A 16,747-nucleotide genomic window follows, 5' to 3' on the forward strand; every position below is an offset into this window, starting at 1 on the left:
TAAACACCAACAGCCTGAACAACAGTAACAGCAGGGGCAACACCGCTTCACTTCCATATCTGGCGATACACCACACAATTTTCACACTTGCCCAGCCTATGGGTCAACAAACCTACATACATATGCCAACAATTGTACCCTATATGTACTATACATGTACCAACAGCTGATTTACACCAGTTTTTCTATGTCCAGTAGACATAAAGTATGGGGTTATGTAATAAACCGCAGGTGCAGTAACCCATAGCAACAAATCAGCAGGTAGCATTTACTGGTCACCTATTAAAAAACTAACACCCTATTGGTTGCTATGGGTTACTGCACCTGGGCAAACGTAGTGCCTTTTATTACATATGGGGTTTAGTTCTATAGAAGGAAAACATATCTCTATTCTTGTAGCCTTCTTCTAGTGGGCACGCCTACATCAAATCTTTTTATTCCAGTATCCTACTGCAATTTATCAGAGCCGATTACCTTTCTTTCCCCCAACTCTCTGTTAGCACTTAACTAATAAGCTTAATAAACAGCCATAATTAACCTAGGAGAGGGATCCCCAACATTTATTACTCGTAAGCCACACGAAGATGTGAAAAGTGTTGGGGAGCCACACAAGCATGAAAAAAGTTTTATGGGGATGCCAAATAAGGGCTGTGATTGGCTATTTGGTAGCCCCATGTGACTACTGGCCTGCAGGAGGCTCTTTTTGGAGTAAAACTGTGTCTCCAAAACTTGCCTCCAAGCCAGAAATTAAAAAATGGCACCGACTTTGAGGCCACTGGGAGCAACATCCAAGGGGGTGGTGAGCAACATGGTTGGGGATCACTATATTAGGCGATATCCCTACAAATTATGTTCACTGATGTCACCTGTGTTCCATGATCTTAAGTTAACCCAGAGTCCCAGGATCTGCTTATGTTTTTTAACAAAGGGTACATCATACCCTATATAAACAGAGCTTCATATTCATGGAATCTTTTGTTTTTGGAACAAATGAGTTTTCGGCTCCTATATAATTCCAGCATGTAGCTTCTGAGGCGGCACATTTACATGAGCTAAATATTCTTAGAAGTGAATGTTAATCAACTTGGAATGTGGCAACAGCTGGCGGGAGACAGACCGGGAGACAGCAGGCCACCCAGAGAAGAACTAACAATATTTATCATAGCGGTGACATGATCTTGCATAATAGGGGTACTTGCTTACATAAGGAATTCTGCCTACATGTATGTTCTACCATTTTGTTCTGCCATTTTTATATCATGTAGATGTTTAAACCAGGATGCCCTTGTCTTAAATAGATTTCTCCAGGCTCTCCTGGTTGCTTGGGGTTCTGCAACCTTTTCTGTGAAATAGATTGTGTGGGAGGTAGAGTTGGGGGGGGCAGATGGAGGGCAGGTGAGTGGGGCTTTTCTACACAGGGGATTTAGTTCTCCTTTAAACACAATCCAGTGCTTTCAAATGATAAAAGATGGGATAGCCTACAATAGTATTCCCTGCATCTCATATGCTTACACATTCCAGCAAAATCTACAGTACAAATCAAGAAATGAAAGGGTGATATAGTTAAGAAGTTTGCACCAAGTAACCAAGTACCAAGTAATGAACATTAACCAATAAGCTGTGGACAATGAAAGCTCCTTGCTGGTTGGTTGGTTCCAATGTGCCCCTAAGAAATAGTCACTTTGCCATCAGCATGTCACTGTTACAGATCACTTGTTTGAAAACAAAGACCTCTTTGCTTATTATGGTTTATTAGACCTGCTGAAAGCCTTACAATTTTTTTATAATACACTGCAACTTCAATTTCAATTACAGATATATAGATATAGATAGATGATAGATAGATAGATAGATAGATAGATAGATAGATAGATAGATAGATAGAGCATAGTAGATAGACAGAGACAGATGATAGACAGGCAGATAGGTAGATGATAGACAGATAAATAGACAGACAGACATATAAATAAATATAGACAGATAGATAGATAGATAGATAGATAGATAGATAGATAGAAACAACAAAGTAGATACAGTAGTTAGATGATAGATGATAGATAGATAAATAGATAGATAGATGATAGATAGATAGAACAAAGTAGATAGATGATAGATGATAGATAGACAGATAGATACAGCATAATAGATAAGTAGATAACATTTAGAAAAAGAAATATTTCCATGTTTTATATTAAAGGACCTGTTATCCAGAATGCTCAGGACCTGGGGTTTTCTGCATAAGGGGCCTTTCCATAATTTGGATTGCAATACCCTAAGTTTAATGAAAAATCATTAAAACATTAAATAAACCCAATAGGACTGTTCTGCCCCCAACAAGGGGTAATTATATCTTAGTTGGGATCAAGTACAGGTACTGTTTTATTATTACAGAGAAAAGGGAATCATTTAACCATTAAATAAACCCAATAGGGCTGTTCTGCCCCCAATAAGGGGTAATTATATCTTAGTTGGGATCAAGTACAGGTACTGTTTTATTATTACAGAGAAAAGGGAATCATTTAACCATTAAATAAACCCAATAGGGCTGTTTTGCCTCCAATAAGGGGTAATTATATCTTAGTTAGGATCAAGTACAGGTACTGTTTTATTATTACAGAGAAAAGGGAATCATTTAACCATTAAATAAACCCAATAGGGCTGTTCTGCCCCCAATAAGGGGTAATTATATCTTAGTTGGGATCAAGTACAGGTACTGTTTTATTATTACAGAGAAAAGGGAATCATTTAACCATTAAATAAACCCAATAGGGCTGTTCTGCCCCCAATAAGGGGTAATTATATCTTAGTTGGGATCAAGTACAGGTACTGTTTTATTATTACAGAGAAAAAGGAAATCATTTTAAAAAAATTAAAATTATTTGCTTATAATGGAGTCTATGGGAGATGGCCTTCCCATAATTTACTTTCTAGATAATGGGTTTCCGTATAAAGGATTCCATACCTGTACTAGTTTCAGGGACAGACTCTCTGTCTCTCACTGGGGGGTCCTATATGTCCCTTGAACAATTTTTAGCTGTAGGGAACAATTGGAGCTCTGGTTCGTAGCAGCTTTACATCCTCAAATCTGCCGATCCCATTGTATAACAATAAGAAAAGAACATGTTTAAATAGGTTGGCTTTCTCCCATTTCCATTCTCTCGCTGCTGGTGGCCTTTCTCCTCTTCATAAACAGCCCGGTGCGTATGTGCTTCACTGCTCCCTCGAGCGCTGCCTCTCGCCCTGTGATAATGAGGCCGGCGCGGAGCCGTCTGGCAGCACATATACTAGCAATGCACTCTCTGCATTATTATTTGGTGTCTCACTTCTTGGTGCCCAGATGGAGATGTAATATTCTGATCACTGATATTCACTGAGATAATGTCACTAACATATTCAATAAGTAAAGCCTTTCTTGCAGTATGGGTGCACGGGAAATTCCATTTGTTCAGTCAACCAGATGAGTTAAATAAGAAGAACCTTAAAGGGGTGGTTCACCTTCAGGTTAACTTTTAATATATTATAGAATGGTCTGTTCTTAGCAAAATTTAAATAGGTCTTCATTTTTTATTTTTAATAGATTTTGAATTATTTGCCTTCCTTCTCTGACCCCAGCAGCCAAAAAAACTATTGCTCTGTGAGGCTACATTTTTACTATTATTGCTTATTTTTCTATTTGGACCCTCCTCTATTCATATTTTTGTTGCTCTTTAAAACCAGTGCCTGGTTGCTAGGTTAAATTGGACCCTAGCAACCAGATATCTGCTGACCCAAGGGATGAGAACATAATTTTGTCCCTTTATAGGTCTCTGGTAAGGCCTCACATTGAGTATGTGGTGCAGTTTTGGGCTCCAGTCCTTAAGAAAGATATTAAAGGAGCGTGCGAGGGAACATGATTACTCTGTACAAGTACATTAGAGGGGATTATACACCAATAGGGGACCTTTTTTCCCATAAAATGATCAGGGCACCCCCCCCTTTAGATTAGAGGAACGGAGCTTCCATTTGAAGCAGCGTAGGGGTTTTTCACGGTGAGGGCAGTGAGGTTATGGAATGCCCTTCCTAGTGATGTGGTAATGGCAGATTCTGTTAATGCCTATAAGAGGGGCCTGGATGAGTTCTTGATCAATCAGAATACCCAAGGCTATTGTGATACTAATATCTACAGTTAGTATTAGTGGTTGTATATATAGTTTATGTATGTCAGTATGAGTCTGTATGTGAGTGGATAGATAGGTCAGTATGGGTCTGTATGTGAGTGGATAGATAGGTCAGTATGGGTCTGTATGTGAGTGTATAGATAGGTCAGTATGGGTCTGTATGTGAGTGTATAGATAGGTCAGTGTGGGTCTGTATGTGAGTGGATAGATAGGTCAGTATGGGTTTGTATGTGAGTGTATAGATAGGTCAGTATGGGTCTGTATGTGAGTGGATAGATAGGTCAGTATGGGTCTGTATGTGAGTGGATAGATAGGTCAGTATGGGTCTGTATGTGAGTGGATAGATAGGTCAGTATGGGTCTGTATGTGAGTGGATAGATAGGTCAGTATGGGTCTGTATGTGAGTGGATAGATAGGTCAGTGTGGGTCTGTATGTGAGTGTATAGATAGGTCAGTATGGGTCTGTATGTGAGTGTATAGATAGGTCAGTATCGGCAGGCCCGGATTTGTGGAGAGGCCACAAAGGCCCAGGCCTAGGGCGGCAGAAGCTTAGGGGCGGCATGCCGCCCCGCTGCAAGAAAATGTTTAAACTTGGCTCCCATACGGAGCAGTCGGGACCTCTCCCCACTGCTCCGTATGGGAGTTTAAAGAGCGCATGCGCACTGGGGGGGGCGAGCGTTTGCGCATGCGCACGGGGGGGGGGCACCAACAGGGGTGGCCTTGGGGCGCCCAGAAGAGAAATCCGGCCCTGAGTATGGGTCTGTATGTGAGTGGATAGATAGGTCAGTGTGGGTCTGTATGTGAGTGTATAGATAGGTCAGTATGGGTCTGTATGTGAGTGGATAGATAGGTCAGTGTGGGTCTGTATGTGAGTGGATAGATAGGTCAGTATAGGTCTGTATGTGAGTGGATAGATAGGTCAGTATGGGTCTGTATGTGAGTGGATAGATAGGTCAGTATAGGTCTGTATGTGAGTGGATAGATAGGTCAGTATGGGTCTGTATGTGAGTGGATAGATAGGTCAGTATGGGTAAATATAGGTGAGGGTATAGATAGGTGAGTATGGGTCTGTATGTTAGTGTATAGATAGGTCAGTATGGGTCTGTATGTGAGTCGATAGATAGGTGAGTATGGGTCTGTATGTTAGTGTATAGATAGGTCAGTATGGGTCTGTATGTGAGTGTATAGATAGGTCAGTATGGGTCTGTATGTGAGTGGATAGATAGGTCAGTATGGGTCTGTATGTGAGTGTATAGATAGGTCAGTATGGGTCTGTATGTGAGTGGATAGATAGGTCAGTATAGGTCTGTATGTGAGTGGATAGATAGGTCAGTATGGGTCTGTATGTGAGTGTATAGATAGGTCAGTGTGGGTCTGTATGTGAGTGTATAGATAGGTCAGTATGGGTCTGTATGTGAGTGTATAGATAGGTCAGTATGGGTCTGTATGTGAGTGGATAGATAGGTCAGTATGGGTAAGTATAGGTGAGGGTATAGATAGGTCAGTATGGGTCTGTATGTGAGTGGATAGATAGGTCAGTATGGGTCTGTATGTGAGTGTATAGATAGGTCAGTATGGGTCTGTATGTGAGTGTATAGATAGGTCAGTATGGGTCTGTATGTGAGTGGATAGATAGGTCAGTATGGGTAAGTATAGGTGAGGGTATAGATAGGTCAGTATGGGTCTGTATGTGAGTGGATAGATAGGTCAGTGTGGGTCTGTATGTGAGTGTATAGATAGGTCAGTATGGGTCTGTATGTGAGTGTATAGATAGGTCAGTATGGGTCTGTATGTGAGTGTATAGATAGGTCAGTATGGGTCTGTATGTGAGTGGATAGATAGGTCAGTATGGGTCTGTATGTGAGTGGATAGGTAGGTCAGTATGGGTCTGTATGTGAGTGTATAGATAGGTCAGTATGGGTCTGTATGTGAGTGGATAGATAGGTCAGTATGGGTCTGTATGTGAGTGGATAGATAGGTCAGTATGGGTCTGTATGTGAGTGGATAGATAGGTCAGTATGGGTCTGTATGTGAGTGTATAGATAGGTCAGTATGGGTAAGTATAGGTGAGGGTATAGATAGGTCAGTATGGGTTTGTGTGTGTTGGGTTCACTTGGAATGGTTGAACTTGATGTACTCTGGTCTTTTTTCAACCCAACTTAACTATGTAACTATAAAATTCCAAACCAAAGAGCTGCTGAACAAAAAAAAGCTAAATTGTTCAAAAACGGCAAATAATAAAAAATGAAGACCAAATTCAATTTGTTTCAGAATAGCATTTACATCATACTAAAAATGAATTTAAAAAGTGAATGCAGATTTTCTCAGTGTTCTTAAATTATCCCCCTTAGAGTTGCGAAGGAGAACTAGGAGGGTATGGCAGTTGGCTGTTTTTGGAAGTTTTGTTCCACAGGAACAAGCTGACTGTCCCAAGGCCTACAGCTACGAACAGATGTGGTGCAACTTGAATACTCTCTATTTATAATGGTACTACAGTATATGCCTCCATATTTATTTAATCATGTGTTTTTTCATTAAACAAAGAATAACACAAGATGCATTTATAAATGTTTCGTGTATATTTTTAAGTATTGCTTCATTGGCGTAACTCAGAGCCAGAGCTGATCAGCGATACATGTGAATTTCTCTTTAGCAGTGAAATCCTGCCACCCTCTGGGCAAAGATGGAGAAGCAGACACTTTCCTTCTGTGTTTTAAATGACAGATCTAGCAGCTGACAGTAGTATGGGAAAATGTGTTGAAATTATAAGCAGTTCTCTATTTTTAAAGGAAAAAAAAGATTATATATATATATATATATAGTATATAGTGGATGCAGAACTGCTTCAAGTATCTGTTAGTGAATAGACACATTAGGTCAAATGTTACAAATATTTTTCATTTACAAACTGCCGGCATATTCTAGAGTGCTATAAACATGCTAGAGTAGCCTCTAAAAGCAGCTGCCCCCAAGGTTCCATATTGGGGTCCCACTGAGCAGCAGTTGTTTGTAGGATAGCAGGTATATCAGACCAAGGTTGGGGAAATTATATACAGGAACACATTTAGGGGAGTGGAGGCAGAAACTTAACTCCAGTAATCAATAGGAACCATTGAGACATATACTTGCAAACAGCTATTAAATCATATCCCCTGCCAACATGAAGTGGGTACTGGGCCCTCACCTCTGGCAGATATTCTGCATGCCATCAGTGTAGCTGAAATATTTGAAAAGTAAATTTATGGGTCAGAATATCACCCTGGTGCCCGGTTTTATGAAAGGTTTTTATTGTTAGAAAAGGAGGGTTAACCTTCATTGAGCAACCTAATAATAGGAATATATATTAATGGGGGGGGGGGGGTGGAGATTAAGTCGGAGTCTTGTCCTGTCACAGTGTCTTCTACTGAACAGATTATGACATATGCATAACTACAGAGAAAGCAGAACCCGTGGTTGAAGGGGGCCCAATAAGGCCCTAATATAGGTATAGCAATATTTACCCTACATACCCTGTGCCTTGACTTTTTGTGGGTCTGCAGCCAGTGCAACTCAACCCCCATATGTACTAAAAAGAACTAAGTTTTCCCAGGAGCAGTAACCCATAGCTACCCATAAGATATTTGCTATGGGTTACTGCAAGTCCTGGGCAAACATAGTGCCTTTTATTACAAAACCCCAAACATCTGTAAGGGTTGGAAGTTGGAAACTTCTCCACTTCTTCCACTGACCTCTGGAACTCTTTAGGGGAGAGGTTACATTTTCCCATATATAATGCCTGAACTTTCCACGGCATCATTGCTCTTGCCTTTGTCACTGTTCAGTAAATAAAGATATTTATTTGGTAACCCCTGTCCCTTTAACTTGGAACAAGGCATGAAACATACGCCAGCCTTAGTCATATCTGGTTATAATGGGAAGGACAATGCAATTACCTTGTTTTTGCTATAGATCCCGATTGCTGTTGTACCTGGATGAGTTTGGCCAGCTGTCGCTGTAAAGCCATATCTTTGCCGTGCACTTGTTTGATGAATGGATGCTCTAGAAGATGAATGACTGATGGCCTCTTTTCAAAATCCTTAATAAGACACCTATAAGGACATAATAGGAAAATGATATGGGCAGCTGTTCTTTTGTATCTTCATTATCATGACAAGCTCACCTGCAAATCCACATTACTCTTCAATGCAGCATTACAGCCAATTAATACAATTAGAACAGAAAAGTCTCAATTAGGTAATTATTGTACTGACTAGTGTTTTTCCCTGTGGTGGGGTTCTCCTGCGTTCCATTGCAGGGGAGCACAGGAATAAACACCCCCCCCATTCTTGGTTATGGGGCTGCACTAACACAGGCACATGTGGAATGCAGTTAAACTGCAGAATGTTGCGCACCCCTTACACACTATGTGCCGCAATGATTCTGGATTATAAATGGAAACATTTCCCAATCTCCAAATCACGACCACCAGGGGCTGGTGGGGTTTAGTGGCCAGGAGGCAGGGGCCTCCAAGGGGGTGTGGAGACCCCTGGGGTAGTAGCCCCAGTGGGCCTTGCACACCCCAGTCTGACCCTGGAAATGGGAAAAGGGGTGTGGCTGCGCCTGTGCTCCATTTTTTCTTCATTTGGAAATAATTTTCAATATCAATTAACAAAGAATAAAGTAAATAAGATAAATATATATAAATAAGATAAATATACATAAGATAAAGATATGCAGCGGTTGCATACTTGCGCAGTAACCCAAGTACAGGGCAAGGCAAAAGGGGTGTTTGACCCGTGGGCAGCAGTGGAGGTATAAAAGGGATATATGATATTGTTACCAGTTGTTAGCAGATACATACATTTGGGATATGGATTGCAGACCTACAAACAGCAGGAGCACAGCACTAATTTCAGCTTTTGCTTTACTGCACCTCCTAGCATCCCACCAACAAGAGTAGGGAGTTAGCTGGCTTATTTAGCTAAATAATGGTTGAAGTTTAGAATGCAACAAACATGAAAATCTGTGTAATCTGGCAAATGCCAAAGGGGCTGCTGTAAGATGCCATAGACAGTATTTATTGGGCTGGTGGGGGCTGTTTGGGCCTCTGTGTACTTGAAATGCCAGGGACTATTTTGTATCCCAGTCAGGGCCTGACTGGATCTTCAAACCCAGAGAGATTCAAAGAAAGACTGCAGAATGCAGTGCTGTAAAGGCACAATGGAACCTTTTTCCATCATTGATATGGTATATATCATAACTATCTTCCTCCTGGGCTTGCTCTTAAGGATGTAGGTACATGGGAGCGATTAATAAAGTAGGTTGCAACTTTCCCGCCATAGACTACTGTCAGTCTCTGTGACTAATAGCTTGTGGGTTTCCACTGCACAGAAAGTGCTAGCACAAAGACAATTGATCGAGTTCTGTAACAAAAAAACCTGCATTGTGGGGAAAAGAAACTTTTCATTATCACACTTTGCACTTCGGCCCCATTCATAAATAGGGCCCATTTAAGGTTTACACTTTTTCTGGAAAAAAAATACTGGTCTTCTATATTTTTATCCTTCTTCCCTAAGAAAAAATGCATAAGCACAAGTAAAATCTTTTATTGCTGGGCAGAACTGAAGGTATTCTGTATTAATGATAGGAAACCACTCGCTTCCTACACACCAGACTTACTGCTCACAAAGAGATTTTACTAGAACAGGAGCACTAAGGAGTGCATACACTTGCTGAGGTGCAGAGCGCAGCGCCAGTTAACCCTGTCATTACCAGCTGTGCCCGCTGGCGCTCACTAACTTGTGCATCTGAATGACATGCAAGTAAAGGGGAGTGCAGGGAATGCCTACATGCCACCTCCCACCCCTCAAGAATAAAATTCCATAAGTTATAAGCAATTTCCTGAGTGTTTCTGCAATTTAAAGCATTTTGTCTACAGCTAACAGCTTTGGGATTAAAATCCTTTATATTCACCATGTGTTCCATAATCTTAAAAGCCACTTGTTACCCAGCCCTGATAAAGATAATTTAGTTCCCTAGGTAGAGAGATCTCTTATTAAAAGTCTCCCGCTTTCATTTCTCCACCCCCAATAGAGAGACTTAAGCTATAAGGTGAGTGAGTTGATAGAATTTGATGGGCTTGCTGTTTCCATATCAGAATGTTCTGGTCCTGATCTGAACCTAGAAGCCTTTTTAAAGGTGATTTGCAACTGCATCCCTAGCTCTCTATAAAAGTGGCCAACTAATATAATTACACATGCAATAACATTCACCTGTAAGAATTCTACTGACCAAAAACTTGATTTCAAATGCCATAGTGATTTCCAGCTCTATGTCAGTGATCTTGCTGTTAGAACGCAATGATTGTGTCATTTAAGCATAATTATATTTGAATGGAGCTGGTGAAAAGTTTTATGGAGCAATATTGCTTTAAGAATACAACCCTGGTCTTGCTGGACTACAGCTCCCAGAATGCCTTAGCCTTGTTACATTATGCTTACATTATGCAACAACTGACTAAAGTGTGGTTGACCAGTGCAGTACAGTAGTGTTAAGATCCCATTAAAATCTACATTTATAAAAATCCAGTGCATGAATACAATATATAAGGATAAAAGAGCTCACCTTGATGTATGTATGTGCACTTAAGGTAGATCCCGGTAATCATGTATTGCTGCTGTGCAGAGAGCAAGGCTGGCTAGAGCCTGTCAGGCAGCAGGATCCATAAAAAGCTGCCCCACAACCTGCTTATCTCTGTGGTTGGAGTCTCTGTATGGGACCTCTGGTTCCCTCTCACTATGTGTAACACAAAGGGAGCCTCAATCACCTCACTGCTCTGCCTGCCGCCTGGCTGTCCTCCCTTTCAGAGACGTTTGTCACTGTACATTTTTTGTATTGCTATGTATTGTTCTGCCTTATGGGCTATTACAGCCAAAATGTATTTGTCCCCTTGTTTTCTTTCATTTCTCAAAGGAAAAACATAGATATTATTTTCTGAGTTACTTTCAGTTTAAAAGGGGGCTAGCTGGGGTCTGAGACCATCATATGGACCACTGTGCTTCCATGGCAGCCAAGGGCAACACAAACTTGGGTTACATTTAGAAGCCTTTTTTATTTTGAGGTAACAAAATGTAAACTACTGTATGTGTTGCAGAATCAGACATAGTTCCCAGCATTACTCTATTAAAACCATACATTTTCTGTTTTAGAGTGGAATTTCCCAAGATTTGACCTTCATTTTGTGGACACATCCCACTGTTTTTGGATACTGTATTTTCAGCCAATATTTACAGCATAGTCCTGCTGGTTAGTCTGCATACAGCTGAAGGTATTACTCTTTACCATAGGTCCTATTGTGTTGATATGTAGAGTTCTACCTAAATCCTCCTAATAGATTCCCTATCTAGACATGCAAATACTACTGGGATCTACACACCAGAACAAAGCTCCCAGTAGGGCCTCACTTCCAAGATATCCTGACTGACAACAGACCCTGTGGTCCTAAACAGAGTCCTGAGAATATAAAATTGAACAAAATTACTCGGAAGACTTGTCTTTAACAACAATCGATGATTAATACCACAAGGCTTCCACTCCTAATTACCAGCATACCACTGCTATCCTTTGAGACCTGACCCTCTCCATAACAAGAAGCTTCTTTCCCTGTCTCTGACACTGGCACCCCTCACTACTTCCTGCTGAAGTTATTCCCTTCCTTAACCAACTTTATTACTAACTTGACCATTTTGAGCAAATCCTGTTTCGCCTCCTTCCAAGCAGTCTTGCTATCAGGAGATATATATAGCAGAATATATAGTAGCCTATATAGATGTTTATATACTATATACTTGAAGCAAGAGGGTTTATACTCTGGACATCTAACCTATATGTCATTGCTAAGCAACTTTCAAAGGTACTTTTGCTATTTAAAGTTCCCATGATAGTGAAGATTAATAATGCAAGAGTAGAAGGCAAAAAAAGGGATCAACAGGTCCCTCAATACTCATTTACTAGATACCTTAATACAGACTTTTCCCAGCTTCCTGTTCTCATGCTTCATTTCATTTCATGATTTGGACATGATGAGTCCACCTAGCACATATGAGGGTTATAGCTATACAATATGTCTTAAAAGCAATAAATAAGCACTTATCCCAATTATCAGTTTCAATGGTCTTCAGAATAGGATATATATTCCTATTAGCTACCTTCCTTGTCCATTATCTCTCCATTTAGAACTGTGGGATTTGCTGCATGCAGGTTTCCTAAAGGTGGCAGTACATGGGCCGATAAAAGCTGTAGATGGTCCGAGTCGGTTAATCGTGTTTGGGGCCCTCAGATGTTGATTGGGCAGGATTAAAAATCCCATCAGTATCCCATCATTGTGATCCGATATTGCCCATCTTAAGGCGTACTATCTTTCAGTGTATGAACACCTTTACTCTCACACCTAAGCCTTGTGCTGCTGTTGGAACAATGGGGACACCAACCTGTTGAACTGACATACCAGGTATTTAGTATGAAACACCCAAAATATCATGACATTGGCAAACACAAGGAGGAAAATGGTGGCTACGTTTTCTGTGGATTAGTAAATGTGCTTTCGAGTCAGCAGTACCTTACAGAGGTTGGGTGAGGGAGTCTTTATCTGTTCATGATTACAAGAATGGAAAGATAACTTCTATTCAATATAGCGAGTGTCTGTACATAAATATTTGCCTGCACACATTCCATAACACAAGCCATGTTCAGTAACCAGAAAAAAAAAGACAATTAACTGTGTAATTACTATTTTTCAAATCAATATAAAAATGTCTACATCAGGGAGCTTGTTGGGAGTCCAAAGATTAACTGCTCTCCAAATTTCGTCCGTTCTATTACCCTTTCTGGGCTGAAAAATGAATTCCCAGGATTCATTAGTAGCACTACATTAAACATAGGTCTTAGACATTCGCAGCTGTCTCGGAGGCAGGCGGCGAAGCACCGCTCTTGTTCCGCCACAATTACAGCCTATGATGAAGCATTCATTACTCGGTATAAGGAGCAGGCTCCTCTATGCGCAGGAGGCTCAGGATACAAATTAGAGGCTGCATGCACTTGGGTGATAACATTGTGGGAATTGCTCTGTCTCCACAATGGAAATATCTGCATTAGAACCAGTAAATCAGCCCAAATCCAATTGGGAGCCATTTCTCGCTAAGTAAGAGGGAAATATATTTAGTACAGATAAAGTGAAAATGCTCAGGAAAGATAATAAGCCATATGGCTGAAATTTTAAATGCAGCATTGGTTACAAGTATTGTCACTTCTGCCTTCAATGGATTGCCAACGCGTATTGTAAATCTATCCAAATGCCCTTCGGTAATGGGCACCACATTGCCGATCTCTAGAGTGAGCTATCAGCCCGTAAATGGAATGATAGCATGATATGTGAGGCGATATGTATCACAGATGTGAAATGTTTTAGCACTGTATTAAAGGGGAAGTTAAACTATAAATTCACGTTTAATAATACCATATAGCCATGCATCTGCACCTATTCTAGCATGGGTCATTTTTATGGTTTATTAACCTTCCTATACTGCTGTTTTTGTTTCTGCAAGTGAAAATGCAAAGTGGTTCTGGCCCTCATCCTGATTTCCAATCTGTTGCCTAGTTACTAAGCCTCAGCAACCAGATATTCAGAACCAAAAAATGAAACCACTGAAAAATCATCAAAACTAATTTTTTTTAGTCCTGTGTGGCTACTTTCTGTCCAAAACAACAAAAGTTAGTTTCAATGGCATCTAATGAAATTGACCCTAAAGTAAATATGTCTGTGGCAACTGAATGGAGATTGGAAGACACCACTGGGGCAGGAAATGAGGGGTGGGATTTAGCATGTAGCCTGTGCAGCATTTTGGCGCATAACAGGAAAACTGTTACCAAGAAGGATCCAAAAATTAGCAATTGCAACTGTTTATTGTGTAAATAATTTTTGCAGTATCCTTGCATTGTTCTGGGAAAAATGTTCTGCTAAAGTCTGTGTAGGGGGAACAATGGAATAAAGATCAAATTTTTAAGAATGAATTTGGTAAATATGTCTTATATTTTAAAATTTGTTCAATTTTTATTATGCAACAAAAAGAACAAACAATAGAACAGAGTCGCACTACATAGTTAAATCATGGTAATAAATTAAATATGTAGTCGTTTTCCATTTTTGGCTATAATACAGGCAAGTCCAGCTAGGATGAAGCATGGTACGTTGGAATCTCTTTCTACAGGATGGGCCTTCGCTATATGGAAGAGTATATAGTATGAGTATATATGAAGGGTGTTGTGAAACTACTCCTCAAACTGCCAAATGTAGAATAGCGATGTAAAAGAAGGACGCCAGGAGTTCTTTTGCAGCAAACTGGAACTAATAACTTTATTGTCCAAGACAATAGCAATGCAGGGCTGTCAATACTCACAAAGGCAGGTGGAATGGCAGGCATGCAGATACACAAGAATGCACCAGTATCAAATGGTACACCACCATGGGGGACCAGCTGGGCAAGTAGAATAATGTCCTTAGGGTTTTCACCTTAAATGACCCTTAAAAGTCTGATACCCTTGTTAGGGTAGTCTGTTAGGAGACTACTCCCAGCTATCTCTCCTGGTTGGAGCAAAGAAGCTGCTCTTAATAACTACAACTGACTATCTCACTTTCCTGGAAAGTGCTTTTATCTGCTCGTTCATGGGGTCCCTGCTCCCCAACTAGAGGTACAGGTCCCTCTAGGGCAAAACACTTCTGGGCCTTGTTGATCCCAGGCTCTCTAGAGCATCTACCTGGTTCAAGAGATACAGGCCAAAAGAGAAAGATCCACCCCTTACCAAAAACCACATTAAAATGTTGCAGGAAGTGGTCATAAAGCCTATGGCCAATAACCATAGCTACAGTGGAGGAAATAATTATTTGACCCCTCACTGATTTTGTAAGTTTGTCCAATGACAAAGAAATGAAAAGTCTCAGAACAGTATCATTTCAATGGTAGGTTTATTTTAACAGTGGCAGATAGCACATCAAAAGGAAAATCGAAAAAATAACTTTAAATAAAAGATAGCAACTGATTTGCATTTCATTGAGTGAAATAAGTTTTTGAACCCTCTAACAAAAAAAGACTTAATACTTAGTGGAAAAACCCTTGTTTGCAAGCACAGAGGTCAAACGTTTCTTGTAATTGATGACCAAGTTTGCGCACATTTTAGGAGGAATGTTGGTCCCACTCCTCTTTGCAGATCATCTCTAAATCCCTAAGGTTTCGAGGCTGTCTCTGTGCAACTCTGAGCTCCCTCCATAGGTTTTCTATTGGATTAAGGTCCGGAGACTGACTAGGCCACTCCATGACCTTAATGTGCTTCTTCTTGAGCCACTCCTTTGTTGCCTTTGCTGTATGTTTTGGGTCATTGTCGTGCTGGAACACCCATCCACGACCCATTTTCAGTTTCCTGGCAGAGGGAAGGAGGTTGTCGTTCAGGATTTCACGATACATGGCTCCGTCCATTTTCCCGTTAATGCGAATAAGTTGTCCTGTGCCCTTAGCAGAAAAACAACCCCAAAGCACAATGTTTCCACCCCCATGCTTGACGGTGGGGACGGTGTTTTGGGGGTCATAGGCAGCATTTTTCATCCTCCAAACACAGCGAGTTGAGTTAATGCCAAAGAGCTCTATTTTGGTCTCATCAGACCACAGCACCTTCTCCCAGTCACTCACAGAATCATTCAGGTGTTCATTGGCAAACTTTAGACGGGCCTGCACATGTGCCTTCTTGAGCAGGGGGACCTTGCGAGCCCTGCAGGATTTTAATCCATTGCAGTGTAATGTGTTTCCAATGGTTTTCTTGGTGACTGTGGTCCCTGCTAATTTGAGGTCATTAACTAACTCCTCCCGTGTAGTTCTAGGATGCTTTTTCACCTTTCTCAGAATCATTGACACCCCACGAGGTGAGATCTTGCGTGGAGCCCCAGAGCGAGGTCGATTGATGGTCATTTTGTGCTCCTTCCATTTTCGAACAATCGCACCAACAGTTGTCACCTTCTCTCCCAGCTTCTTGCTAATGGTTTTGTAGCCCATTCCAGCCTTGTGCAGGTCTACAATTTTGTCTCTGACATCCTTGGACAGCTCTTTGGTCTTTCCCATGTTGGAGAGTTTGGAGTCTGCTTGATTGATTGATTCTGTGGACAGGTGTCTTTTATGCAGGTGACTAGTTAAGACAGGTGTCCTTAATGAGGTTGACTAATTGAGTAGAAGTGTCTAACCACTCTGTGGGAGCCAGAACTCTTAATGGTTGGTTGGGGTTCAAAAACTTATTTCACTCAATGAAATGCAAATCAGTTGCTATCTTTTATTTAAAGTTATTTTTTCGATTTTCCTTTTGATGTGCTATCTGCCACTGTTAAAATAAACCTACCATTGAAATGATACTGTTCTGAGACTTTTCATTTCTTTGTCATTGGACAAACTTACAAAATCAGTGAGGGGTCAAATAATTATTTCCTCCACTGTATATGCTATTAGCGGAATAGATACACGAGCATCTGCCCAGTAACAGTACAATAAGGAAGGTAAGGTTTTAAAGCCATAGCG

General features: G+C 40.7%; 1 protein-coding gene across 2 annotated transcripts in view; it reads right to left on the reverse strand.

Annotated features, from left to right (window-relative positions):
• myo3b (myosin 3b) overlaps window positions 1-10,849 on the reverse strand; it is an 82,547-nt gene extending 71,698 nt beyond the window's left edge. Inside the window, exons 1-2 of one of the 2 annotated variants that reach the window (XM_031893354.1) lie at window positions 10,761-10,849; window positions 8,090-8,245 (exon numbers count right to left, since the gene is read on the reverse strand). In XM_031893354.1, coding sequence (XP_031749214.1) covers window positions 8,090-8,160 — 71 coding nt within the window. In that variant the 5' untranslated portion in view covers window positions 8,161-8,245; window positions 10,761-10,849. Of the gene's footprint in view, window positions 1-8,089; window positions 8,246-8,316; window positions 8,586-10,760 lie in introns of those variants that run through there. The other variant, XM_012971288.3, reaches the window with a different exon arrangement.
• Window positions 10,850-16,747: the final 5,898 nt, after the last annotated feature.

The sequence above is a fragment of the Xenopus tropicalis genome, chromosome 9, assembly GCF_000004195.4.
Source record: "Xenopus tropicalis strain Nigerian chromosome 9, UCB_Xtro_10.0, whole genome shotgun sequence".
Taxonomy (NCBI): Eukaryota; Metazoa; Chordata; class Amphibia; order Anura; family Pipidae; genus Xenopus; species Xenopus tropicalis.